Consider the following 27,722-nt stretch of genomic DNA (forward strand, 5'->3'; position numbering starts at 1 on the left):
GATGGGGGCATTGGAGAAGGATGCATGCACGTTTCCATGCACGGATGGGGGCATTGGAGAAGGATGACACCTAAGGAATAGGACTCCGTTAAGCATGGAGGACATTTGTAGTGGGGTGGACCCCGGGGGCTCACATCTGGTGAGTATGGGCTTGGCAAACCCAGGGTCCTGAGCTGGATATCATCATTCTTCTCTTTCTTGGTGATTCCTTTACACTTCTCTCTCTCTCTCTCTCTCTCTCTCTCTCTCTCTCTCTCTCTCTCTCTCTCTCAGGGGATAACTCGGGGAATTTTTTTTTTTTTTTTTTTTTTTTGGCTGGTGCAGCATAAGCCTCAGGCTTCCTTGTACCATATGGCTAATAATAATAATAATAATAATGTCTCTCAAGTACCACCAGTGCAACCTCATCGTCCTGCTTCTCTGAAAGTGGAACCCCTTCTCTCTCCCCGGAAGTCAGGAAGCAAAATCTATCTGAAGTGCTTGAACCAGTGGTCCTAAGTACAGATCTCCTGACCATCCGGCCTGAACCCAAGGATCCTTCCTCCCAGAATGACAATCTCACAAAGGGAAATATCCCTAAGAAAAAGAAACAAACCAGGGTCACCTCCACTCCAGCACGCCCTAGTGACAAGAGCCTGGGATCTACCAGTGTGGCCTTTCCATGCCTAACCAGCTCAAAAATGTCCCCTGTAGGGGATACCATACTGGATCTTCCTCAAGTCACCTCTCTGATGCCCGACAAAACCACTGGCATAATAAACTCTAAAGTTGCCACAATGGACCAGCCTCTAAAGTGCACATCTTTGGATCACTCCGAGGGAACGCTGATGGAGTGTTGCGACGTCGTGTATGCCCTCAAATATCGCCTAATTGAAACTCTTAAAAAAGAGGAAAACATCCCTGCTTCCACACAGCTGGAAGTGATGGAAATATTTACCATACTGGAACAAAAATATTTAAAGCTATTTAATGCCACCAAGGTTCTGCCTGAAGGTGTTCCTTTAAACCCGGATCCTAAGCCTTCGGAAACACCAACCTATGCTAAAGCGGCTTCACTGGCTCCAACACCACCTACTGGACCTCAACCTAAACCGCAACATGTCATTCTGGTGCGCGCCACGGAGTCCTCTGAGCTGAAGACGAGCGAAGAGGTTAAAAAGGAAATCACTTCCAAATTTAAAGAGGAATTCAGCACTGTTAAAATTAAAGCGGTTCGCAAGGTTCGCAAACGCGGCATTATCATCGAGACAGCATCTAAAGCAGATCTAGACTTTCTCAAGTCTTGTAAGAAGCTTGAGGAGCTAAAGTTCTCAGTGGACACTCCTAGGAAACTCAACCCAACGGTAATAATTTACGATATCAACAAAGACGTTAGCGAGGAGGAGTTTCTTCAAGATCTTTTCAAGAAAAACTTTAGCGACTCAGACATTCCTTGGGAAGTCTTCAAGAACAGCATCAAACTGAGATTCAAGATGAATGCACGCCTGTTGGGCTCCCAGCATTGGGTCGTGGAGGTCTCAGGTATTATTAGACGTCATCTCCTACATGGAAACTCCAAAGTCTATATCGGATGGGCGGTGCATGGCGTGAAAGACTTTGTCGTCTCCTCCAGATGCTTCAAGTGCCTCGGATATGGACATTCGTCCAAGAACTGTAGATCTAAAGAGAACACTTGTGGCCACTGCGCAAGACAGGGACATCAAATTGCTGAGTGCCCTGATAAATCCTCTCCGACCGTATCTCCAAATTGCAAACTCAGAAAGAAACCTGCAAATCATTCCTACAAAGATACTACTTGCCCCGAATTTTTCAGGGCGCAAGAACAGACCAAATTAAGAACTGACTATGAATAGAACACAAAATAATAATGTAAATTTTAGTGTTAAGATATTGCAATTAAACTGCCAGCGTAGTCTGGCAGTTGTTAATGATGTATATAGAATGATTTCATTGCATAAGTTTTCTGTTTTGGCCTTACAAGAGCCATACTCCTTTAAGGGCGTAGTTAAAGGTCTCCCACTTCAGTCTCGGATCGTGCAGTCTATTCCAGAATCTTCTGGTGCTGGTCGTGCTGCGGTGACCAGGGTTTGGGCGGCCCTGGTCATTGCTGATCCATCGATTACGGTTACAAAGATTTCAAGCCTATGCTCTAAATTCGCAGCTTGTGCTTGTCTTGAAGGATCTTTTGGCTTATTCTTTTTTGTTTCTCTTTATATGAGGTGTTCCCAACCTATTGAACCTTTCCTTAATTATCTTGAGGACCTTTTATTTAGGCTTTCGGGTTTACCACTTTTAATCTCCTCTGACTCAAACGCTCACTCTCCAATGTGGGGTGGTAACACATCCTGTCCCAAAGGTGAGTTACTCGAAGATTTTATCATCTCTAAAAACCTTATAGTCCATAACACCAGAGGTCAACCCCCACCCTCTCAAATGCCTTGGGACAATCGTTTATTGACATAACCATATCTAATCGTCCATTTAATTTAGGTATTAATAACTGGTTGGTTCATCCTTCCTGGTCTGGTAGCGATCACCACCCCATTACGTTTGATCTGGTCACCACACTCAGACCTTCTCCTTCCCGTTTTAATCATGATACCCCTCGTTATAGGACAAAGGACGCGGATTGGTCTCTTTTTGATGCTAATCTCCTCAGTCTGGCTACAGAGGAATTCATTTCAAATACTACTACCTTAGATCCTAATTCTCTGGAAATGAAAATTACTGAACTTATTTCCAAGGCCTCTGATCTTAGCTTTGTAAAGAGGAAAAGAATCATAAACTCTGTTCCGTGGTGGACTGCCAGTCTTACTGCTCTTCGGCGTCTTCTCAGGGCTGCTCGACGTGATCTAAATAGGGCCAAAAGGTCTGATAGGCCTCCTGCAGAACTGAATAGGCTCTTTGAAATTTACAGAGCTGCTAGAAGCAACTACTTTAACACTATCCGGAAGGAGAAATCTCTTGCATGGGATAGATTAGTTGAAAAAACTATTAAAAATGATCCCTGGGGCCTACCTCACAAAGTTCTTGCGTCAAAATTACATCTGCATACCCCACAGAATTCAATCTCACTTCCCAATTCCTCTGAAACTCTCACTTGGTCTGCATCTATTGAAGCGATTTTAGATGAACTTCTTCCACAGGATACTTCGGTTCCTGAAAGTAATGACCAGACTCTGTTTCATCTTCAACATCTTTCCTTTGAAGGCCCCTCAAATGAACCTCCTTTTACCGTTGAGGAAATCGATACAGTGGTCAACTCTTTCTCTTGTGGCAAAAGTCCTGGGCTTGACAATCTTGAGGTCTCTATCGTAAAGCGCACTTGGAAAACTAAACCCTGTCTCATTGCTACCTTAATGAATACTTGTTTGCTTTATGGTGTCTTCCCAGATCGTTGGAAGACTGCCAATCTTAAACTGCTAATTAAGAGTCTGGCTAAACCCGTTGACTCACCTTCCTCCTATAGGCCAATCTCTCTTCTTCCTTTTCTTGGGAAAATTCTGGAAAAACTTCTTGTTGCAAGATTTAAAGACTACTATGTTTCTAGGAATCTCTCCTCTTCTTCCCAGTTTGGTTTCACGAAGGGCAGATCAACTACAGATGCTATAAATCTTCTTTTAAATACTGTTAGAACATCTCCTGCAAAATACGTTCTCGGTCTCTTCGTGGACTTCAAAGGGGCCTTTGACACCTTGTGGTGGCAGAGCGTCCTGGAGAGGTTCCGAAGGGCCGAGGTTTCCTGTCCTATCTATAGCCTTATTTCCAGTTACTTTCAAGATAGGAACCTTGTGGTCTCATTGGGCTTCTGCTCGGTTTCGAGACCGGTTTCTAGGGGTTGTCCACAGGGATCCGTTCTTGGCCCAGTCTGCTGGAACGTGGTCCTTGATGGATGGATTTTTTTTTTTTTTTTTTTTAGGAGCATTAGCAACTAAGGCCATATTGCTCCGTGAATATGCGGTGGTCATTCCTGACCTTTCCGCATCCTCCGTATTTGGTGGTGACGGGCTCGAACCCCGGTCTAATCAAGAAGCGTGTGCTACGCACTGCTGCTCCTTCCCACCTGGCTACGTTGATGGATGGATAAATGCCCCTCATGGCTATATTGTTAATATTGCCTATGCTGATGATCTTGCCCTGCTGATCCCTGGGAATTCTCGCCTTGAGCTTGAAACAAAGGCTAACCACATCTTGGATGATCTACACATATGGTGCTCACTTCATAAACTTTCGATTTCTGTATCTAAGACAAAGCAGCTTCTCTTAAAAGGTCTGTTAAATCATAATCGTCCTCCTGTGGTGAGGCTTCTCAACCAGACAATCAAGCTTGTATGTGAATTTAAATACCTTGGGGTGGTGATTGATGATCATCTTTCTTTCATTCCACACTGCAAATTCCTAAAGGTAAAAATTAAATCAACTACTGGCTGGTTAATTCACATTGCCAGATCTCTTTGGAACCTCAAATCTAGAACATTGGGTTTATACTACAAATCTATATTCCTCCCAATTGTTACATATGGCGCGGGTGCGTGGGGTTCCCGTGTTCAAAACTCTCTCATCATTAAAATTCTTCTACAGACGCAAAGATCCTTCCTTTTGGCCACGAGCAGGGCATGTAGAACTGTTTCTACTGATGCCCTGCTAGTTCTGAATGGGTGCCTTCCCATTCATTTAGAAATTATCCTTGCATTTCTTAAATTTCACAGGAGGCGTCTTACCCCTGCTTCCATTGGTGTTTTTGAAAATAATTATAATAACTCTACCGACCTTGAAGTTTCTCGACTGCTCAGTTTAGCCCTTGATGAGTGGCAGCTCTCTTGGGATGACTCTTCCCTTGGCAGAATTACTTTCTCCTTCCTTCCTAAAGTCTTTGTAAAATCTAAGAATCTTTCCTGGCTTCAACCAGGACTTTTTTCCTCTTTTCTTCTTATGGGTCACGGCCTTAACTCCCGCCTTTTTAGGTTTGGACTGGTCCCCTCTCCTCTTTGTCAATGTGGAGCTGAGGAGACGGTGGAACATTTAGTCCTAAATTGCAACATATATTTAGATTTACGTTACCAGCTCATGTTAGACACTAATGTTTACACCCTAGATGATTTCCCAAAATTTTTGGAAACATCAGAATCCTTCTCAGCTTTTTGTAACTATGCTAACTCCGTGTTTAGAAGACGAAAGATGCTAAACACAGCTCATCCTGTTTAACTCAAAATTTTGGATTAAAAAAAAAAAAAAAAAAAAAAAAATTATTGTTTAGAATTACAACTTCCTCTTTTTATGTAATTGTGATCTTAATTTTATTATGACTCTCGGAGTTAATAGCCTTGTTAAATCTCAAGTTTTCCTCATTGTGTGTTAAGATACTAGAAATTCAGTTCTAACAAAATCACTGAAGGTTATTAGATTGCTTGTTATTTAGTGTAACTGTTTAAAACTCTTACCAACTATTGTTCAGACAAGTTCTTCTGGGCTTCTCAGAAGTCTTGTCTTCTCACTGTAAATTTTTGGAAAATTTTGTAATTAGATGCTAAGTTAAGTTAAGTTATTTTCTTGGTGTCTCAGACATTTTTAAATTTGTTTCTTGAGTTTTCCTTTCTCTGGCTGGCTGAGGTTGGGCTCCTCTTCCAGTCGGAGAAAACCTAACTTTCCTCTCTGTTCTTAGTTGTTAATTCATCCTACCGTTTTCTGCTCCTTTCTTAAGAGAATATCTCTCTTCTTTCTTTGTCCTACTTCTCCTTCCCATAACTTTCACGGGTTTACCACTGGTTGGAAACCCTCTTTGCGGTTACTAACCCCTGGAGCGCCTCCTCGTGGCAAGGTACGGGAGTCTGGACGCAGGTGGCTTCCCCCCCTGCCTCCAGGCTGCAAAGTCTCCAGGGCCGGCAAACAACACCCATCAGAACCTACACTAAAACATACACACATACATTTACACACACTTGCCGGCTATAAATAAACTACAGAAGATACAGCGGTATATAGGGGAAACCCTGGAGGCCGCAATCATTACACGAATACCTTGTACCTTGTACCAGTGTAAAAAACCATGGTGTTTCAAACCACAATCTACAAGCAAGTTCATGGCGCAGCAATGGGTTTCCCCTATTAGGTCTGTCGTAGCAAATTCGTTCTCCCCATGCACACATGGAAACATCATGTCGATGAAACGTTTACAATTATTCGGAGGGAGAGAGGGGATGAGGTGCAATAGCTTCTCCCCATTTATTCAGTTTACCTCGGAGGTGGAAATAGAGGGTACACTCCCTTTCCTTGATGTGTTGGTACATAGGAAAGGTTCGAGCCCATCACCACCAAATGTGGAGGATACAGAAAGGTCAGGAAATGACCACCGCATATTCCCGGAGCAATATGGCCTTAGTTGCTAATGCTCCTTAAAAAAAAAAAAAAAAAAAAAAAAGCCAAGCCAAACCAAACATAGGGAAGGCCCTAGGGTGAAAACCAGTGATATAGGAAACTCATGTGCTGGGCCCAATACACATATTACAATACGACACAAACCAACCATCATAGTGTTGTTAGGGCTGAGTCCCATTGCAGCGCCTCTGAGGATAGAAAAGAAGAAATTAAATGTCACAGTGGATCTCAGAAAATGCGGCTACCCCCAGAGAATTATAGATATATATATCCAAGAAGCTGAACACGGATGAAGAGAACCGTTTACACCAGTTGCCACCGCATACATTCCCTGCTATCTGGGCCTAACTGAGTGCATAGCTCGGGCATTGCGTGATTGCCAGACATGCTGTGTGCAGCTGCCAGGGCAGAGGTTGCACACAGTTGTGTCACAGGTCAAGGACCCCATACCAAGGGAATGTAAAATTGGAGTCGTGTATGAGATAAGGTGCCCGGATTGTGGGGAATGTTATGTTGGTGAAATGAAATGTCGGTTTAAAGATCATCTGGGGGAGCATATGAACACAATAAAGACTGAGATTATGGGAAGTCTGCTGTAGCAGAACATTTTTGGGAGGAGCACCATCAAATCTCTCCAGACAAAGCTGTTATCGTCGAACAGGCACATAGATTTTGGGACCGCAAATGGCTCAAGAGCTTGTGGGTTTGCTCCTCTGAGAGCAATACCATTAATAGAGACAAGGAAATCCGCATTCATTACCTCTTTGAGGCTGTGGTTCTTGGATGGGATGAGCAGTTCCGCCTGGCATGCTCCCGAGCCATTTCCTGTTCCAGTACACATGGGGAAAATACTGCCCATGCTTTTGAGAAACACGTGCTGTGAACTGTGAGCCTGCTGATATTTAAGGATGTGCCGTACAATAAACCTCACTTTGGTTTTTAGGAGCGTTAGCAACTAAGGCCATATTGCTCCGAGGATATGCGGTGGTCGTTCCCTGACCTTTCCGCATTCTCCGTATTTGTTGGTGATGGGTTTGAACCCCGGTCTAATCAAGAAGAGCATGCTACGCACTACCGCTCCTTCCCACCTGGCTACGCAGGCGCCGCGTCACTGTTGAAAAAGGAGGCATATGCCTCTGAAAGCTACAGTGTTTTAGTGCTTTTATCAGTTTTATCTACATTGTTTATTGTAATTTATTCCATTGCAGTTTAAAATTTTCATATTTTATTGTACAGACAGTTACCTTTTTATCCAGTGAAATTATATCACTCTATTTATTTCATTTATTTGTATCATTATTATTGTAATATAACATAATGCTATTTATTTATTTAACAATGGTTGGTGTAGGATTGTGCAGTTATTATGAGTTTAGATAAAGGACAAGAATTTAAGATATAATGTGCAGTAAAGGATTTCGGCACTGCAACAATAATTTCACTAACATCAGAAGACTTTAAAAAGTAATCAAAAGGAAAACAAGATAAGATATCTGGCAAATCATCCCATTTTGCATTCTTTAATGCCAAACAATATAGATCTGAGAATGCTTCCATTGAAGAGACCATCAACAAGTTATAAGCTGAAATGCCTCTCTCTCTCTCTCTCTCTCTCTCTCTCTCTCTATATATATATATATATATATATATATATATATATATATATATATATATATATTATAGATATGTATATGTGTGTTAGTTAACAAATGAGACCATGTTCATGAGTTGTACATAATAACATGCGAAAAGTGTGCATGGACTGTCTAAATCTAACAATAATGCATTAAAACTAAACAATCAAAAAATCTCTTTTTTTTTACTTTCAAATGTAAAAAGGAAATAACTGTTCAATTTCTATTTGATTTTAATGAAATTTAGAATGCATTAAAATTGGACAAATAAATTTAAAAATATTTTTAGATATTTTTGTTTTTAAAAGGCCTAAATATAAAATTTCAGGAAATTCCATCCACTGGAAGTCGTGTTGTTACAAAAACATGCATGTGAGCATATGTATGTATATAGGTGGTCACTAATTATGACCACCTCGTCCATAATAGACTGTGCTGCATACCTTGCAGTATAAAAAGCCAAACAGCAGCTTCATACACTACAGCAGTGGTAATTTGCATCTGGTCATGAAGGTCAAAGTGATAAAGTAGCAGTTATGGGACGCAGTAAAGATATCATTGGAGTTTCAAAAGGTCATGATTGTGGGAGCTTGTGCACTGGATGCCTCCATATCGGAAATAGCATGTCTTGACAGTTGCTCATGGTGCACTGTGGCTAAGGTTAGAAGAATAATATTTGGAAACATTCAGGAAAGTAATCATAGAACCTAGTAGGTTCTATTATTACTTTATGGATGTTAGATGAATTGATGAAAATTGGCAAGGAAGAAAAATGCATGGGAGGTATATAAATTATCAGTATATATAAGCCTACAATATATATAAACTAGTATGCAATTAGGTCACAAAACAGGTTAGGCAAGCTAAGGCAGATTACAAAAAGTCAGACAACGAATTCAAAGAAAAAGAGCAAAGACTTCTTTAGTTATATAAACACTAGAAGGAAGCAGATGAATTTGTCTGCTAGATATGAATAGAATAACTGTTTATGATCTTACTCGGGTTACTAACAATTTCACAATTTCAAAAAATTTCCTATGGAAAGTTTCAGAAAAACTTTCCATAGTCTTTTATGTTGCACATAAAAGACTGCTAAAACAAACTGAAGCAGCGTGGCATTAAAGGAAAGTTACTGTTATAGACAAAGGGATGGTTCAGCAGGAGAAGACAGAGTTGTTATCAATGGGCATTCCCTTCTTTGACTTGTGTAATTAGTAAAATCCCCAGGGTTCAATGCTGGGCCCATTGTTGTTTTCAGTATATATTAATGATACTGATGATGGCACATCAGACCTGATGTCTAAATTTGCAGATGATAATGAAGGTTGGCAAGATGATTAATGACAATAATCAGAGTTTACTGCTACAACAAGTTTTAAAAAAAATTAGGCAGATGGACTGAGAAGTGGCAATTGAAGTTTAACATTGGCAAATACAAGGTACTTCATGTGGGTAGCAGCAACCCCAGATTAACATACCTACATTTTCTGTTCTACACCACCACTCTGACTGATGGTGTAGAACAGAAAAAGACATGGGGGGGTGACAATTGTATAGTCAAATATGAAGCTGTCTGAGCAGTATAGATGGGATGCTAGGATAGCTCATGAAGTTTTGCCAGTGAAGAGGAATTTTGCCAGGAGGGATTAGGAGTTGGTTATTCTGTTGTATAAGCCAAAGGTTAGGCCACATCTTGAGCACTGCATAGAGGTCTGGAAGTCTCATTTTATGAATGACATGGAACAGGTGCAGAGAAGAGCAACGACATTTGTGAGAGGAACAAAGGGTGCTCTTACCAGTAGAGGCTTAAGTTTTGCAATAGCATCTGGAGACTAGGCACCTGCGAGGTCTGGATGAGGTGTTTAAGGTTTTGAATGGATTAAGGGCTGATGGAATCCTTCCTCCTACACACAAGGAATGTAAATTCAAATTGAGAAGAGTGTTTACAGGATAGATGTTTAGAAGTTTACCTTCGGCCAACAGCAGGATTTTAATTGCAAGAACAGACTTTATGGGTAGTAGTTGGAATAAATTCAAGGAAGAGATAAACTATAAGAGGGAATGGATAGGTGATTTGGATTTTTTTTTGGCTAATGCTGTTTAAGCTTGTTTTCTTCATTTTTTGCAACTATTAGTACTAATACTCACATTTTTAAAAAGTTTTTTCTATATGATTAAGATGTCCCTTTTATATATTATGTCACCAAAAGTATTCAAGCACAATAATTCCAAAACAGTGCCTTTAATTCAAAAACCCAAAATATAGTAGGAACGTTTTTGGCTTCTATAACAGCCTCAACCCTCGAAGGCATACTTTCTATCAACTGATGGCAGGTGTTGGTCAGAATTTTTGCTAATTCTTCTTGGCAACTGTTTTCAGCTGGCTTGAAAGATTTGAAATTTGTTTTAATTGGCATTACAATTCATCTCACAGGTCTTGTATAGGCTTCAGGTCTGACAATCTGCACTATCCTGTCAGCTCAGATTTACTTTAAACTTTTTTAGGAAAAAGTACCCCTTAAATGATCCAACAGTACAATTCTATGAAATGAAAAACTGAGTAGATCTACTTTGCTCATTATCAAAGCTTAAAGTTCTCCACAGTTATCAGCTCCTGTGACTTAGAGGTTAATATAAAAACCTCCTAATCCAGAGGTCAACAGTTTGAAGCTCATCTTTGCTCGGTGCCAATTTTTATTATTTTTTTTTTGTTTTTACTTTCATAATTTCATTTTTACTTTTGCATAATTTTCAATTCTTATGTTTTCTTTGTTTATTATATGTCTAAACTAATTTACTGTAAGAATGTTGCAACATTCTTACAGTATCACCTACAAGTCCAACTTTTCAAAATGTCATCCCACAATCCAGTCCTGTAATGACCCTTGAAATGAAGCACTGTCACAATGATACCAAAAGCTCATTTCAACAGTATTGCTCCAAAGTTAAGTAGAATATAACTGTAAAAAATATTCAAGTAGGTCACAGACTTTGTGTTATCAGGCATTACTACCAACTGAAGAAGAACCAATTCAAGTAGTCCCATACCGTCAGACTGCAACTGCCAAACTTCACAGTTAACATGCACTCAACACTAAGTGCTCTTAACACAGACTACCTCATCAAACGTGTTTTGTGTGCGTGTGCGTGTGTGTGTGTGTGTGTGTGTGTGTGTGTGTGAACAATCCACACCAAACATGTTAAGTGTGGATTGCTCCACTTTTCATTCCACTCTAACAAACATGTTAGAGTGGAATGAAACATGTAGTGATATTCATCACTCCACAGCATGTTCTGCCACCCTTGAATTGAGGATGTCAAGAACAACACCACTCCAAATGCTTTTTCTAGTTGCGACTGTGAATATTCGGCTTATATGCAGCTGTCCTGTCACTGAATCCAAGGTAATGAAAATACACATGTTGTGTGTGTGCGTGCGTGCATGCATGTGTGCAGATCCCTCCCCTTCCTCCACTGAAATATCAACCTGGTCTTATGTCTCTGAATAACAAATGCCACAACAGATTTTAGGAGGTTGACAAGGTACAGTTGTGTGAGGAAAAATGTTACTAATGTTGAATCCTACCATCACCAATGCCCAAAAGTTTCCAAGTTCCTAACCATGACCCAATAAACCTTAATTTGTTTCTAACATAATCCACATGCAACAGACAGATTTTGTCGATTGCTGTTTTGCATTTTTATGGCACATCAGAAACTATGGCCAAAATGACCCAAACCTGCAAGGCACACCCAGGATATTTATAATGCAATGTCCCAGTCCATATGCATGTAGAATGTAGTTATGAATTCGAAATGATTGAATATTATGCAAGAAATTAAGATTAATAAAATTTCTATATAAATACCTTTCACTTGGAGTAATAACACCATCTGCATGCACTATCATTACGTACATGCTAGCAGAATCATACAATGTACACAGAACTTTGTCATCAAATACTCGCATTGAACCAAGTGTCATATCTAACAAATAGTCTGGAAAAGAAATGAAATGATATTTTCCATTCTGCATTCTTGTTGATCCTCGTCCTTCTGTTACTGAAGGAAACTGTTTAGCAAAAGCTGTTATCGTACTTTTTTTTTTGGTAACAACCCATCCTGATGCCTTTAGAGCCACTTCACAATTGAGCTGAAGCCAACAAAATCCTGACGCTTTTAGTGTATAAATCACAACTGATTCCAAATTTGGATTAACAGAAAACTTAAATTCTTTAAATTCTGATGATGGAAAACATTTCAATGTCCATTCACCTGTCTTTAGTCCATCTGCTACTGAATAAACAGCTGTATTTAGAGTCAAGTAATCTTTTTTATTTATATAATTTATTCTAGAATTTTAAAATTCTAAAGTTCAGAACACACACACACACACACACACACACACTAATAACCAGGCTTAATGATGTGCAAAGAATATTCCAAAAAATCTAATTTATTTCATCACTGTGAAACTACTTCACAAAATATTGTTAAGAAAATACCTATTTTGGTCTTTGCAAAATTTTATGAGAGGCAGCCAGTATGTATTGATCTTACCTAGAAATACTTGAGTTCGGGATTTGAAACTTGGCTAACAATTTCATCCTTCTCTATACTGCTGCCTTCTAGGGCTACACACTTTTCCCATCTGTGGATAAACTCTTTCAGACCTTTTGAACAGAACTCCTCACTTTAGGCAGAAAATCAAGATCCAATTCATCAATTACCTTCACATCAGTCTGAAATCTGTGGCCCTGTAACGGTTTCTTCATTTTAAGGAAGAGGAAGAAATCTGAAGGCAACAGGATAGGAGAATAAGGTGGGTGTTGCAGATTTTAAAACCACACCTGACTGCAAAGTCACACCTTGCAACCAGTCTTGAGGACAGGTGCATATTCAGTTAGGAGGCAGACACCTTCAGATAGCTTCCTGCATCTCAACTTTCCTCCTCTTAACTCTCACAGGGGATGGGGGTTTCTGTAGTACCCCCCCCCCAGTGATACTTGCCTTTTGGGAGGTAATCCATAATAATGATACCTTAAGAGTCACAAGTGGTTCGTTGTTTGCTCGTCTATTTTGTTTCCAGACTTTAGCGATGTACCAAGCATTCATCCATTGTCACAATTCAGTTAAGCAATTTATCAACGTTCTCTCTACAAAGCTCCAACAATGATCTTTCTTGTGAAGCTTTTGAGGACATGTCAACAATCTCAGAAATCACTGGGCTGCCACCTCAGACACGTGCCACCTTTAGATGCATTCAAGAACTCATGCATTATGGCATACGCAGACATACGGCTAATGTTCACTCCATCTGTTATAAAATTTATAGTCACATCTAGTCTTTAAGGCCTATTGGTCCACTTATTTTATTATTAATTACAAGTTATATCCTATAAAAAATATTAAATCCATCATTTTCTAAGGTTATAATTTTATTTTCATTAATTGTTATTAGAGTTTAATATATCCTTGTACATGTAAGTATCGTGCAAGAAGAAAAAAATACCTCTCAAAATCTTGAACTATTATATACAGTGGGGTATGCTAGAACAAACGTAATTGGTTCTAGAACCTCATTCGTTATAGCATTTGTTCGTTCTAGCATACATTGAAATATATGTATTTAGGGGTAATTCGTTCCAGTCTAGAGCAAAGTTACCATCCAATACAACGATTTAAACAGGAAAAATATAATACAAAATGAAAAATATAAGTGTAAAAATAATATAAAATTAATTTATTTAACTTTTATACACTGTACATAAAATTTGAAAAGCATAAACAATATTCCCCCATTGAAAATATAAACAAATTTTCCCTAATAAAAATCATAAAAAATCACATACAGGTGGAAGGAGAAGTCATCATTCCTACTCATCTTGGGTAACTGTCCTGTCCTGTCCTGTGGGAGGTTCATCAGTTGGAGGGCGTTTGTCCACCTGTTTGAAGAATGAATCCAGGCTTGACTGCTTTATCCTGGATTTGTGGACTATCCAAAAGCGGGCCATCAAGATGTCATTAAAATGATTAAGGTCCATTTCCACAGCAGCAATATCTGGGTGATAATCTTTTATAAGTTTGGATAGTTTATTCCAGCAAGAGAACACCTCTTTAAAGTCCTCAGCTGGAATGCTATGACTTTTTTCCTTGTCTTCTTCCTTCTTGTCCCTGAAAGCTTTCCTCTTCTTCAGTGCCTCTGCCTCTTCATTGTGAAGCTCTGCTAGCTCCTCAAATGATAGCTCCTTTCTGTGGTCCTCCACCAATTCCTCCACATCCTCCTCATTGATCTCCAGGCCCATGGAACTGCCCAGACACACAATTTCCTGCACAATCCAACTGTTGAATGCCTTCAAAGTCCCTTGGAGCCACAGCATCAGTCCACAATGGCCTCCAAGCCAAATTCAAGCACCTAACAGAAACCTCCTTCCAAGCAACCACAATTAGGAAAACAGCATCCGCTATATTGAAGTGACCCTTCCAAAAGTCCTTCAGAGTCACATCACTGGAAGAAGTGGCCTCAAAACATTTCCTGAACAGTGCCTTAAAGTTTTTTTTAAAATTTGCAATCACATGCTGGTCCATAGGCTGGAGGAGAGGCATTATATTAGGTGGCAAGAAGTGAACCTTGATAAAACTGAACTCATCAGGTAATTCTTCCATCAAATTAGGAAGGTGGGCTTGAGCCTTGTCCATGACCAAAAAAACCTTCAATGGAAGCTCCTTCTCCCTAAGGTAGTCACAGACAGTGGGGCCAAACACCTCAGTCACCCAGTCGGAGAAAAGATTCCTGGTCACCCAAGCCTTGTGGTTGTAATGTCACAAAACTCCAAGGTGGTTTTTCCTGATATTTTTAAAAGCTCTGGGGTTCTCTGAATGGTACACGAGCAGTGGTTTGACCTTAACGTCACCCGAAGCATTGGCACAAAAGAGTAATGTAAGCCGGGCTTTCATTGGCTTATGGCCAGGCAAGGTAATCTCCTCCTTCGTGATATATGTTCTGCATGGCATTCTCTTCCAGAAAAGGCCAGTTTCATCGCAATTAAACATCTGCTGCAAAAAAAAGTCTCCATCCTTAATCATTTTCTTAAATTTCTCACGATGTTGCTTAGCAGCATCCCTATCTGCACTGGCAGCCTCATCATGCCTCACAATACTGTGTAATCCAGTCCTTTTCCTAAATATGGTAAACCACCCCTTGGTGCCAAAAAAACTCCTTCACAGAACCAGTACTTGTACTAGGAGCCTTAGCACCAAGTTCCTCAAACAATTGTTTGGCCTTTTTACAAATAATTGCCTCACTGACAACTATCACCTGCCATTTGTTTTTCATTAATCCACACTAATAGAAGTTTCCATCTTTTCAGTGATATTACGTGAACTATATCTGCAATAAGGTCTCTAAGGTTGGGATTATTCACACCACAAATTTAAACAGATACGCCAACCGTTTAAATATACTTATTTTATTTTATTTTTGTTGTAAACTAGTTTTTTGTAAATAATCAAATTCTTGTAAATATTATTTTAGTCTTTTGTATCATTTTATTTTATTTTACTATTAAATCAGTTTTAAATGGTTGGCGTATCTGTTTAAATTTGTGATATTACGTGAACTGCTTAACCTAGAGATTCCCTTTGTGACCTGTGCACTTTTTATTTCTTCCTTGTTTTTTAAAATTGTACTGCTTGTTGATTTAGCCATATTCAGCACTTAGATCTCCTACACTTTTTCCACTTTCTCGCTTGGAAATTATTTCTTTCTTAATCTCTAAGGCTAAAATTATATAGCAGAATAATTAAAAAATATATTTTCACTGCTAAAGGGCAAATAAGCAGATAACTGAACCTTACAAACGATAATAAAGGTGATAACTGACGCTCTAATCAAAGCAGGAAATTAGAGTGGGAAGCGCTCTAATCAACACGTCATGCACACGTCGGCCAATAGTATTCCTACGCGTTTGTTGTAGCATCCTGATTTTATTGATAAAACTGTTCGTTGTAGCATTCGTTCATTGCAGCATCATTCATTGTAGCATACCTGACTGTACTTGGAAACATCCTTAACATTTACATTTCTTTCAAGATAGTGGTGATATTAATAGCAAATCACAAAGGATGCTAAGTAAGCAAAAGCAGATTATGAGAAACCTTTGGAAAAAAGATTCTTTACTTATGTAAACTCTAGAAGGAATGGGATGAATCAAATTGGTCCACTTGATATCAATAGTTCGACTGTTGATAATCCTGTACAGATTGCTGACAAACAGAGTGAGTATTTTGCCTCTACATTCACATGTGAGGAATTCTTTATAGAAATGGAGGTTGGAAATTTATCAAACTCCAAAAGGAAGCTAAATGACTTTGTAATAAGTGAAAGGAAAGTGGAAGAGAAAACTTGTTGAAGTTAAACACAAGTAAAGAACTTGGGGTGGATGAGATCTATCCAATTATATTAAGGAAGGCAGAGAAGGAAGTAAGTAAATCCTTAGCCATAATTATGAAAGCCTCCTTGGACTCATGGAAGGTCCCCACAGACTAGAAATGTGCAATTTTTCCCCAGTTCACAAAGGGGAATCAAAGGGTGATATAAGCAATTAGAGACCTGTTAGTTTAACTTCTGTTAAACTAACAGGTCTCTAATTCTTTAACCAGTGACTATTATTTTCCCCAGAAAATAATAGTCACTGGTTAAAGAATGCAGGGTCATCTAGACAAGAATGCAGTTATATGTCAGACACAGTATGGGTGTGTTAAGGGGAAATCTTGCCTGACCAATATGATCGGACATTACGATGTGATCACAAAGGAACTGGATGCAAAAAATAATTTTGATATTATATAATTGGATTTCAGGAAAGCCTTTGATACTGTTGCACATGGAAGACTACTGTACAAATTGGAGCAGTATGGCATTAAGGGCAAGTTTGCTGCTATGGATAAAGGGATGGTTGAGTGGGAGAAGACAGAGAGTGGAAATCAATGGACATTGCTCCTCATGGACTAATGTTATCAGTGAAGCCCTCCAGGGTTCAGTGTTGGGCCCATTGTTGTTTTCAATATTTATCAATGATATTCATTGATAAATATAAATTAAGATTTAACAAGAAACAATTTATTTTTTATTTCATTATTCATATACAAAGATATGGAATAGATGAGAAGAATTTCTTATAAAAGTCTTATTTTTAATAAGAAATTAAAAGTAATTTATTAATTCAACAGAGTAGAATTAATACCCTAATTAAATAAGTCTTTATAAAACATAAAATATATATAACAAATGTAATATTTGTTATATATTTAACTATTACTGTAAAGTAAGATACAGAGGAATCTGTATTTTAGGAATTAAGCTAATATCGAAATCTAAACGTGAGTGAGGCGGTTTGAGTTGTTTAATGGGCTTTGTTTTGATTCAGCTAATGCTCCCTTTGCACTGCCATTACAGTCTCAATGGAATGTATCCCCGTGTTGGTTATCTTCACTTTTTGCACTGACCTCACCGAAAAGAAAGTCTGCACGTCATCAAGAGTATTCATGGTGGCATTAGCTTAATTGTCTCCTTTTGGCGACAGCCACAACCCGAATTACTTTGCCAACAGTGAGGTTAAGATGAGGGTTACCTCGGTGCAATTCATTTTCTCTATTTTTTTCTTCTCCGGTTACTCATCCCATCTTGTGTACGTGGTCATTACATCTGCTGAAACATTACAAACTCAGTGGGCAATTTATTAGGAATCCTCTAAGTTGTCCAGAAAAATCGCGTCCGGGCATCAAAAAACTTCACTGCATGCTTCAAGGAGGATTTCGTTTTTTTACATTTGGTAGATTTCTTACGTCTTCAAGACTCCTGACTGTAATAAGAAAAGTATTTCTTATCACCAACGGATTATGACCTCACTCAGCGCTTTATGAATTGTATTTATTCTCATTAAATACAATCAGATTTAATGAGATATTAAATTTTCACACTGTGGACAACGTAGTGTAGTGTTCATAAATATGGCTGATATTTGTTATTAATGAAGGGCTCGCTAATCTTATTGAAATAAATTATTGAAGAGACGCATACATTAAGATTGAACAAGAAAGTTGATAGACTAAAGCACAGTGCATGAGTGACTTGCGTGCCTCTTTAAAAAGGCACACAAGCCATTTGGTACGTTACTAGGATATTGGATTTAATACTATTATGAATTTTTCCAGGAATTTCCCGTTTTTATGCCACACTGTAAGGAAAGGATTTAATGTTGAAGTTTGCAGATGATATAAAGGTTAGGATGGTGGTTAATGACAGTATGCTACTGCAACAGGATCTAGTAAAGTCAGTCAGATGGACTAAGAATTGGCAACTGAAGTTTAACACTTCAGTTGCCAATTCTAGCAAATGCAAAGTACTGCAAAGTACTCCAGAGTAATGTACCAACATACAATCAGGGTGGTGGAAAATGAAGTTTTCAATATTTATCAATGATATTCATAAAGGTATATAAGGAAAGGATTTAATGTCGATGTTTGCAGATGATATGAAAGTTAGCAGGGTATGCTACTGCAACAGGATCTAGTAAAGTCAGTCAGATGGACTAAGAATTGGCAACTGAAATTTAACACTAGCAAATGCAAAGTACTGCACATGGGTAGCAGTAACCCCAGAGTAACGTACCAACATACAATCAGGGTGGTGGAAAATGAAAAGGACCTGGGGGGGATTGTGCAGTCAGATAAGATGCTCTCTGAGCAGTGCAGACAGACTGCCAACATAGTTCATGGGGTTTTGTCAATGATAGAGAGGAATTTTTCTAGCAGGAATAAGGAGGTGATTATCCCGTTGTATAAGATAATGGTAAAGCCACATCTTGAGTACATACAGGCCTGAAGGCCTCATTTTAGGATGGATTGGTATTGGTGTTTTTGGGCACAAGGGCAACTGGGGCCAAAATGTGCCTATTCCTATGACATGTTTTTATATAACATTTCGGTCCAGTTTGTCATCATAGAAAATCATATATTTGTATCTGCTTAAGAAAGGTAAATAGTTCATTTAAATTTGCATTGTTTCCAATAATATGGGCGAGTGATAGAGGCTCTTTCACAGTTGTGACAGTGAAAGGAAATATTTTTTCGGAAATAGGAATAGTACTTACAATCTAAGAGTATATGCTTGATGGTAAGTGGTAAAGTACAATAATGCGTGCATTGAGGTGGGACATTCTCCTTGAGTAGATATATATGGGTTCAATGTATGCCCTATGTGTAATCTTGCTAGAACAACCTCTTCCTGTCTGTTTTGCCTGAAGCTAGATTTCCATAGTGCTGGTTCCTCTTTGATTTCGAGCAATTTTTTGTTCGTTTAGGAAGGATGTGGAGTTGCTGGAACTAGTACAGAAGAGGGCAATGAGATTGGTGAGGGGGAACAAAGGGGTACCCTTACCAAGAAAGGCTTCAGCTTTGCAAAATTTAGAAATTAGGCAACTGCAAGATGATCCGATCTGATTGAAGTATTTATGGCTTTGAATGGTTTGAGCAAGCTCAATGCTGATAGGATTCTTCTTGCTCAGACTACGCACAAGGGATCATAAATTCAAATTCAGGAAGGATGGGTGCAGAATAGATGTGGGGAAATTTGCCTTTGGCCAGTGAGCAGTTGATTGCTGGAACAAACTTCCATCTGTTGTTGTGGATGTTGATAGCTTAAATAAATTTATAGAAGAATTAGACAAACTATTGGAGGGAATGGGTAGGTGAAATGGGATGTGTGTGTTTTTTTTTTTTTTTTTTGGCTAATGGTCTATAAGCTTGCTTTCTTGCATCATATGCCACTACTAATGTTAAAAGTATAGGGATATGTTGGGAAAAGGCCTTGAATGGTTTGAGCAAGCTCAATGCTGATGGGATACTTTCTCTTGCTCAAATTCCACACCTGAGGAGGCATAAATTCAAATTGAGGAAAGAGCTGTAGAATAGATGTGCAGAATTTTACCTTTAGCCAATGGATGGTTGATTGCTGGAACAAACTTCCATCTGCCATTGTGGAAGTTTGACAGCTTAAAATAAATTCAAGATCGAACTAGATAAACTTTTGGAGTGAATGGATCTGTGAAATGGGAAGGGGTTTTTTTTTTTTTTTTTTTTTGGCTGATGCTGTATAAGCTTGATTTCTTGAATTGCATGCCTCTGCTCATGCTAATGCTAAAAGTCACATATTAGGATAAAATTGTAGTCTGCAATCTTTACCAGACGTGATAGTTGGGAGCACATGTATAAGCTTGCTTTGTTGCATTGTATGCCTCTGCTAAAGCTAATGCTAAAAGTCACGTGTTAGGATAAAATTTTAATGTCTGCAATTCTTACCAGACGTGATAGTTGGGAGTACATGTTGAGAGCATTATCAACCAATTCAGCATTGGAGAGACTGCAAGGCCCATGGCACTGAATTTTTCTCAGAGTGATTGACAGTTGTTAACAGAACAGAATGGTTTTACAGGGATGGGGAAACACTTAAATTGAAGGCATATAAGATTATTTGCTGATGCTACTGAGGCAGTGTTAGGTGGGTCAGAAAACTGATAGCTTGGGGGGGGGGGAATACACTAATATAGTAAATACAGCCATATCCAGGTGTCGTGCTGCTTCTATTGGAACACGGAGCAGCCTGGAATTCAAGATCATGGATTTCAAACCGTGCTGTGGGTCACCATCATGGAACAAGGAAATACACAGGCTGTGTTAGGGTAATTAAGAGTAAGAACAGTTGTGTGTATACTTGCAAATAGACTAATACTAGGAACATATTAATAAATCTGATGATAAATCAGATTGGTCCACTTGATGTTGACAGTTTCACTGTCAACATCAAGTGGACACCAAGTTCTTTAGGGAGGGGAATGTCAGAAGTTATCAAAATCTAGAAGCGAGCTAAACAATTTTGAAATAACTGAGAGGAGAGTTTAAGAGAAATTGTTGAAGCTTAACATAAAAAAGGTGCCTGCAGATGGGATAATTATATTAAGGGAAGTAGCAAAGGAGGTAAACAAACCCTTATCCACAATTATGAAAGCATCTCAGGATTCAAGGGAAGTCCATTGGACTGAAGATACATAAATATATCTCCAATTCACAAACAGGACATGAGTAATTACAGACCTGTTAGCTTACTGGTCTACGGAAAATAATGGAGGCTCTGGTCAAAGAAGTAATGCAGGACCATCTATATGGGAATGCAATTATACTATAGTCAGAGCAGCATAAATTGGTCAAGGGGAAATCTTGTCTGACCAATCTGATTGGATACTCTGATGCAGCAGCAACAAAGGACTAGATGCAAAAAATAATCTTGATATCATATATTTGGATTGCAGGATAACTTTTGATACTGTTGCACATTAAAGATTGCTGTACAAATTGGATCAGTGTGGCATTACGGGCAAATTACTGCTGTGGACAAAGTGATGGTTGGGTGGGAGAAAACAGAGTGGTTATTAATGACCACTGTTCATCACGGATTAATGCTATTAGTGGACTTATCTAGGATTCACTGCCAGGCCCACTGTTATTTTCTATTTTATTAATGATACTGATGAGAGTATATCAAGCTTAAGGTCTAAGTTTACAGATGATACAAAGATTGGCAGGGTGGTTAATGAATGTAATCAAGGTAAGCTACTGCAACAGGATAAAAAAAATTAGGCAGCTGGGCTGAAAAATGGCAGCTGAATTTTAACATTGGCAAATGCAAGGTACTGCATATGGATAGCAGTAATCTCAGATTAATATACCAACTGTATGGTACTGAAGGTAGCAGAAAATGAAAAAGACCTGGAAGTAACTGTGCAGTCAGATATGAATTTCTCTGAGCAATGCAGGCAGGTTGCCAGGGCAGCTAATGGAATTTTGTCAATAATACACCACAATTTTGCCAGCAGGTATAAGGAAGTGATTATTCCATTGTACAAGGCAATTTTCTAGGCCACATTATGAGTACTGCATACATCTGGAGGCCTCATTTTAGCAAGGATGTAGAAATGCTGGAATGGGTGCAGAGAGGAGCAATGAGGTTGGTGACAGAACAAAAGGATGGTCTTACCAAGAGAGTCTTCAAGTTTGCAAATTGCAGCATCTAGAGATTAGGCATCTGTGATGTGATCTCAAAGTGTTTAAGGCTTTGAATAGACTGAGCAAGCTCAATGCTAATAGCATTCTTCCTCTTGTTCAGACTACATATGAGGAGGCATAAATTCAAATTGAGGTTTTCCTTCAACCGGATAGTAGCTGAATGTTGGAACAAACTTTCATCTGTTATTATGGATATGGATAGTTTGAATAAATCCAAGAAGAACTAGGAAAATTATTGAAGGGAATGGACAGGTGATGTGGGAGGTTTTTTTGTTGTTGCTTTATAAGCTTGCTTTCTTCATTGTATGCCACTACTACTACTACTACTACTACTAAAAATAATAATAATGAAACATTAACAGCTTAGCTATATTTAAAATACACATTTCAACATAAATAGGCTTATCTCAAATTATTTATGTTTTCTTCATATGAACAGTGCATAAATTTTCATCAAATATATTTGTTTTCTTAAAGTTAGGTTTAGCTATTAATTTTTCAACTTTATTTCAACTTTATTTTCTTCATTTCGTCTCTGATATCCCAACAATATCTGCTTTTATCTTGACCAGCACCTCATCAAATCTTGACCAGCACCTCAAATTCAATGTCTTGACTAGAACCTCAAATTCATCAAATCATTTACTGTACTCCTAGAATTGGTGTACATGCAAATATAGCATGCACTTTTGCCGTTGCTTTTGCCTTTACTAATGCTTTTGCCTAATACCAAATGCTAATGGCAAGTTGCCATTAGCATTGGTATTAGGCACTACTAATGCCATTAGCATTAGTAGAGGTATATGATGCAAGAAAGCAAGCTTACAAGCATCACCCACAAGAAAAAAAAAAAAAAAAGTTCCAATCTCACTCATCCATTCACGCAAAAGTTTGGCTAGTTCAGCCATTAATTTGTTTAAGCCAACTTCCACAAAGACAGATGGAAGTAGCTTGTTTCAGCAATCAACCACCCTTTCCGCACATCTATTCCACAACCATCTTTCCTCAATTTGAATTTATGCCCCCCCTCAGTTGCAGAATCCGAGCAAGAGGAAAAATCTCATCAGCATTGAGCTAACTCAAACCATTCAAGGCCTTATAAACCTGAATCAGATCATCTCGCAAGTGCCTAATCTCCAGCCACAATTTTCAGTAGTTAAACCAATCTTCATCACAGCAACCCTTTGTTCCACTCACTAATCTCGTTGCTCTTCTGTATTCATTCTAGTAGCTCGAAGTCTTTCATAAAATGAGGTCTCCAGACCTGTATACAGTACTCAAGGTGTGGCCTGACCATTGCCTTCTACAAGAGGATAATCACCACCTTATCCCTGTTAGAAAAATTCCTATATATATCAAGACCCCATGAAGTATTCTTGCATCCTGTCTGCACTGCTCAGAAAACTTCATATCTGACTACACAATTAACCCCCCATGTATTTTTCATTCTCCACTACCCGAGTGTAGTCAAGAATGAAAGAGTAACACACTGCACAGTTGGTATGTTACTCTACGGTTACTGCTACGCATATGCAGTACTGTGCATTTGTTAAACTTCAGTTTCCACCTCTCAGCCCATTTTCTCAACTTCTCTAGATCCTGTTAATGTAGCATACTGTCCTTACTGTCATTAACAACCCTACCACCCTCAGAAAACTTGGACATTAAACCTGACATAACTTTATCAATGTCATTGATAAATACAGAAAACAAAAATGGGACCAACACGGACCCCTGAAGAACTCCACTAATAACATTAGTCAATGAAGAGCAGTGTCCATTGATTAACACTCTCTGTCTTCTCTCACTCAACCATCCTTTTATCCATTGAAGAAACTTGCTCTTAATGCCATACTGCTCCAACTTATACAGTATTCTTCCATGTGCAACAGCATCAAAACCTTTCCTGAAAACCCATATGCACCACCCTTGGTATCATCTGAAAACTTGGACATTAAGCCTAATATAACTTCATCAATATCATTGATAAATATACAAAACAATGGGCCCAACACCAAACCCTGAGGAACACCACTTAGTTAATGAAGAGCAGAGTTATTAACACTCTCTGTCTTCTCCCACTCAACCATCCTTTTATCTGTTGAAGCAACTTGCTCTTAATGCCATACTGCTTCAACTTGTACAGTATTCTTCCATGTGCAACAGCATCTAAACCTTTCCTGAACCTATATGCACCACCCTTTGTATCATCTGCAAACTTGGACATTAAGTCTGATATAACTTTATCAATATCATTGATAAATACAGAAAACAATGATGGGACCAACACGGACCCCTGAAGAAATGCACTAATAACATTAGTCAATGAAAAGCAGTGTCTATTGATTAACACTCTCTGTCTTCTCCCACTCAACCATCCTTTTATCCTTTGAAGCAACTTGCTCTTAATGCCATACTGCTCCAACTTGTACAGTATTTTTCCATGTGCAACAGTATCAAACCCTTTCCTGAAATACAAGTATATGATATAAAAATTATTTTTTTGCATCCGGTTCCTTTGTGACCACATCATAATATCCAATCAAATTGGTCAGACAAGAATTCACCTTAACAAGCCCATGACATATAACTGCATTGTTGTCTAGATGACCGTGCAGTACTTTTTTAACCAGTGGCTCTATTATTTTCATCAGAACAGAAGTTAAACTAACAGGAGTGTAATTAGTTGTGTCACCTTTTGATCCCAGTTTGTGAGTTGAGAAAATATTTGCACATCTCCAGTCCGTGGGGACCTCCCCTGGGTCCAAAAATGCCCTCATAATCATGGCTAAGGGCCTGCTTACTTCCTTTGCTTTCTCCTTTAATATAACTGGACAGATCGTATCCACCCCAGGTGCCTTCCTTATGTTTAACTTCAGCAATTTCTCCTCCACGTTGCTCTCAGTTATTACAAAATTATTTAGCTCCCTGACAGTTTGATAAACTTCTGGCATTCCTCTCCCTGAATAACTCTTCATGTGTGAATGTAGATGCAAAATACTCATTCAGCGACCTGAGCAGAATCATCAACAAACGAACTTTCGATATCAAGTGGACCAACCTGATTCATCCCCTTCCTTCTAGAATTTACGTAAGTAAAGAAGTCTTTACTTTTTTCTTTGCATCTTTTGGCAAAGATTTCTCGTAATCTATCTGCCTTTGCTTGCCTAACCTGCTTTGTTATTTGATTACAGCCTATCTTTTATCTAACAGAGGTATCTGTGTCCTCTAATAAGTTATATTCATCCCATGCATTTTTCTTCTCTACCATGATTCTCATTAGTTCATCTGACATCGATTTAGGCCTAAACCTTCAACAGTATTTCTTAGTTGGTGTGAAAAGCCTAGTAGCTTGCAAGATTACTTCCTTGAATGCTTTTCATTTAGAATTTGCTGTTGGTAACATTATCAGTTTGTCCCACTGTATATAAAAAATTTAGAAACTGTCTGAAACCACTGTAGTCACCTTTAGGAAAGCAAAAACCCTTTCTTTTTTTGTTGTTATTTTGTTATTTGGTTTTTCGGAGCATTAGCAACTAAGGCCATATTGCTCCAGGGATGTGCGGTGGTCATTCCCTGACCTTTCCGCATCCTCCATATTTGGTGGTCACGGGCTCAAACCCCGGTCTAATTAAGAAGCATGTGCTACGCACTGCTGCTCCTGCCCACCTGGCTAAGGAGGTGTCCCCTTTCCTTTACCCCTGGTGGTAGTTACATCTCTGAGTAAATCCCACCTCAGTACACTGTGATCACATGTATACATGCACTTATTCTTATTCTTAGTTACACTAATACAGCTAATGTATTTACTTCTTTCACGTACTCCCATCAGTCCTTGAAATCCCCTGTACCTCGCTTTCCAACCTGCTGCTCATTCCAATAGAAGCAGTGCAAGAATCACTTTCACCTCTGCCTGTGGCTACTGTTAATCTGTTAGTCTGTGAAGCTAGCAGAGTTCCAACCCACCTAACACTGTGTCAATAGCATCAGCAAATATCCTTGCATGATTTCTCTTTAAATGCATCCAATAACAAACAAAAAACCCTTGAGGTTTTTGTTTGTTATCGCAACAGAACATAGTAGCAAGATGTTCTGAGGGCAAAAGCATTTCAAATGGGCTGGTAGCAAATGCCAGGGAAGCAAGCTTAAATAACTTTAAGGTGTGTGTGTGTGTGTGTGTGTGTGTGTGTGTGTGTGTGTGTGTGTGTGTGTGTGTGTGTGTGTGTGTGTGTGTGTGTGTGTGTGTGTGTGTGTCAGGGTAGTTAACTATAGAAGCACACTAAGTCTTAATTGTTTATACAGTAATGTCACAAGTGTAGTCAATAAAATGAGTGAATATGAACTTCTGGTTAGGACAAGTAATGCTAACATAATAGGGCTTACAGAAACATGGTGCCACGTGTAGATAAGAGATGTTGAGTTTCAGTACGGTATGTATAATGTATTTAGGAAGGACAGGGAAGACAGAAGGGGCGGTGGAGTCATGCTTCATATCAAAAGTATACTGAAAGCGACGAAAGTGTTTCCGGATTCAGACTTTCGCATGCAAGTATAGAATCTGCATGATGTGAGATAGTTGGAAGCAAAGGTATAATGAGAGTGAAAGTAATCTACAGGCCAGGTGATTGTGAAGATTATGATGAGACCCTCTACATGCAAATCGAATGGACAAGTAAGCGTGAATGTCTTATTATGGGTGATTTTAATTTGCCTCTAATTGACTGGAGCAAATGGGAGGAAACTCCACATAGAGTCAAAATTTTTAAATCAACTAGATGATTGCTATTTGTATCAACATGGCAGGGAAAGTACTTGGGAAAAGAATACTCTAGACCTCATTATCACCCAAGAACCACATGACATAATAGAGTTGACAGTACAGGAACCAGTAGAAGAAAGTGATCATGGAGTTCTACGGTGGATGATGAAGAGAGAGAGGTAACAGTAGTTAAAGGCAAAGGAATGGGTTATAATTTCAGGAAAGGAAATTACGATGCCTTAAGGGGCTACATGGCCTTTATTAACTGGGTAGATATTTCACAGAATGCGAACACAATTTAATTATGGTATACCTTTAAAACATTAATCACAGAAGCCTTGAATTCTTATATACCGTTAAAAAAATACTCCACGAGGAGGATTCCAAGTTGGATGAATAATAAAATTGACAAATTACTTGAGCAGAAAAAGACGGCATGAAAAAGTTACAGAGCATTAAAAAGTACTGAAGCCTAAACAGCTAGAAATTGATCTGTAATAATGCCACTGAAAAGTTTAGGCTGGCAAAGGCAGATTATGAGAAATCGCTGGCAAAAAGAGCAAAGAGGGTGGATAGGAATTCTTCACATATATAAATGCAAAGAAGATAAGGACAAACCAGACTGGCCCTTTATGTAATGGATGTGGGATAGTATTAGATACCCAGCTGAAGTTGCAGATAAACTCAACAGTTACTTTGCATCAATATTTACTGAAGTAAAACTCTTCACGTCAATGAGAAATTCTAGGATGAAGTTGAAAAAGATGTAATTAATGAAGTTGAAATTTCACACGTTTATTTAATGAAAAAACTTTCGAGTCTACAGGGCAGTA

The 27,722-nt window shown here is 38.7% G+C and overlaps 1 protein-coding gene across 1 annotated transcript in view; it reads right to left on the minus strand.

Moving 5' to 3' along the window:
• LOC150089271 (spatacsin-like) overlaps nt 1–27,722 on the minus strand; it is a 542,060-nt gene that overhangs the window by 480,796 nt on the left and 33,542 nt on the right. Inside the window, exon 2 of the mRNA XM_090389930.1 lies at nt 11,879–12,317. Within this exon, the coding sequence (XP_090246056.1) occupies nt 11,879–12,045 (167 nt within the window). The 5' untranslated portion in view covers nt 12,046–12,317. The remainder of the gene's footprint in view (nt 1–11,878; nt 12,318–27,722) is intronic.

The sequence above is a fragment of the Mastigoproctus giganteus genome, chromosome 2 (assembly GCF_048544385.1).
Source record: "Mastigoproctus giganteus isolate SK-2022 chromosome 2, ASM4854438v1, whole genome shotgun sequence".
Classification (NCBI taxonomy): Eukaryota; Metazoa; Arthropoda; class Arachnida; order Uropygi; family Thelyphonidae; genus Mastigoproctus; species Mastigoproctus giganteus.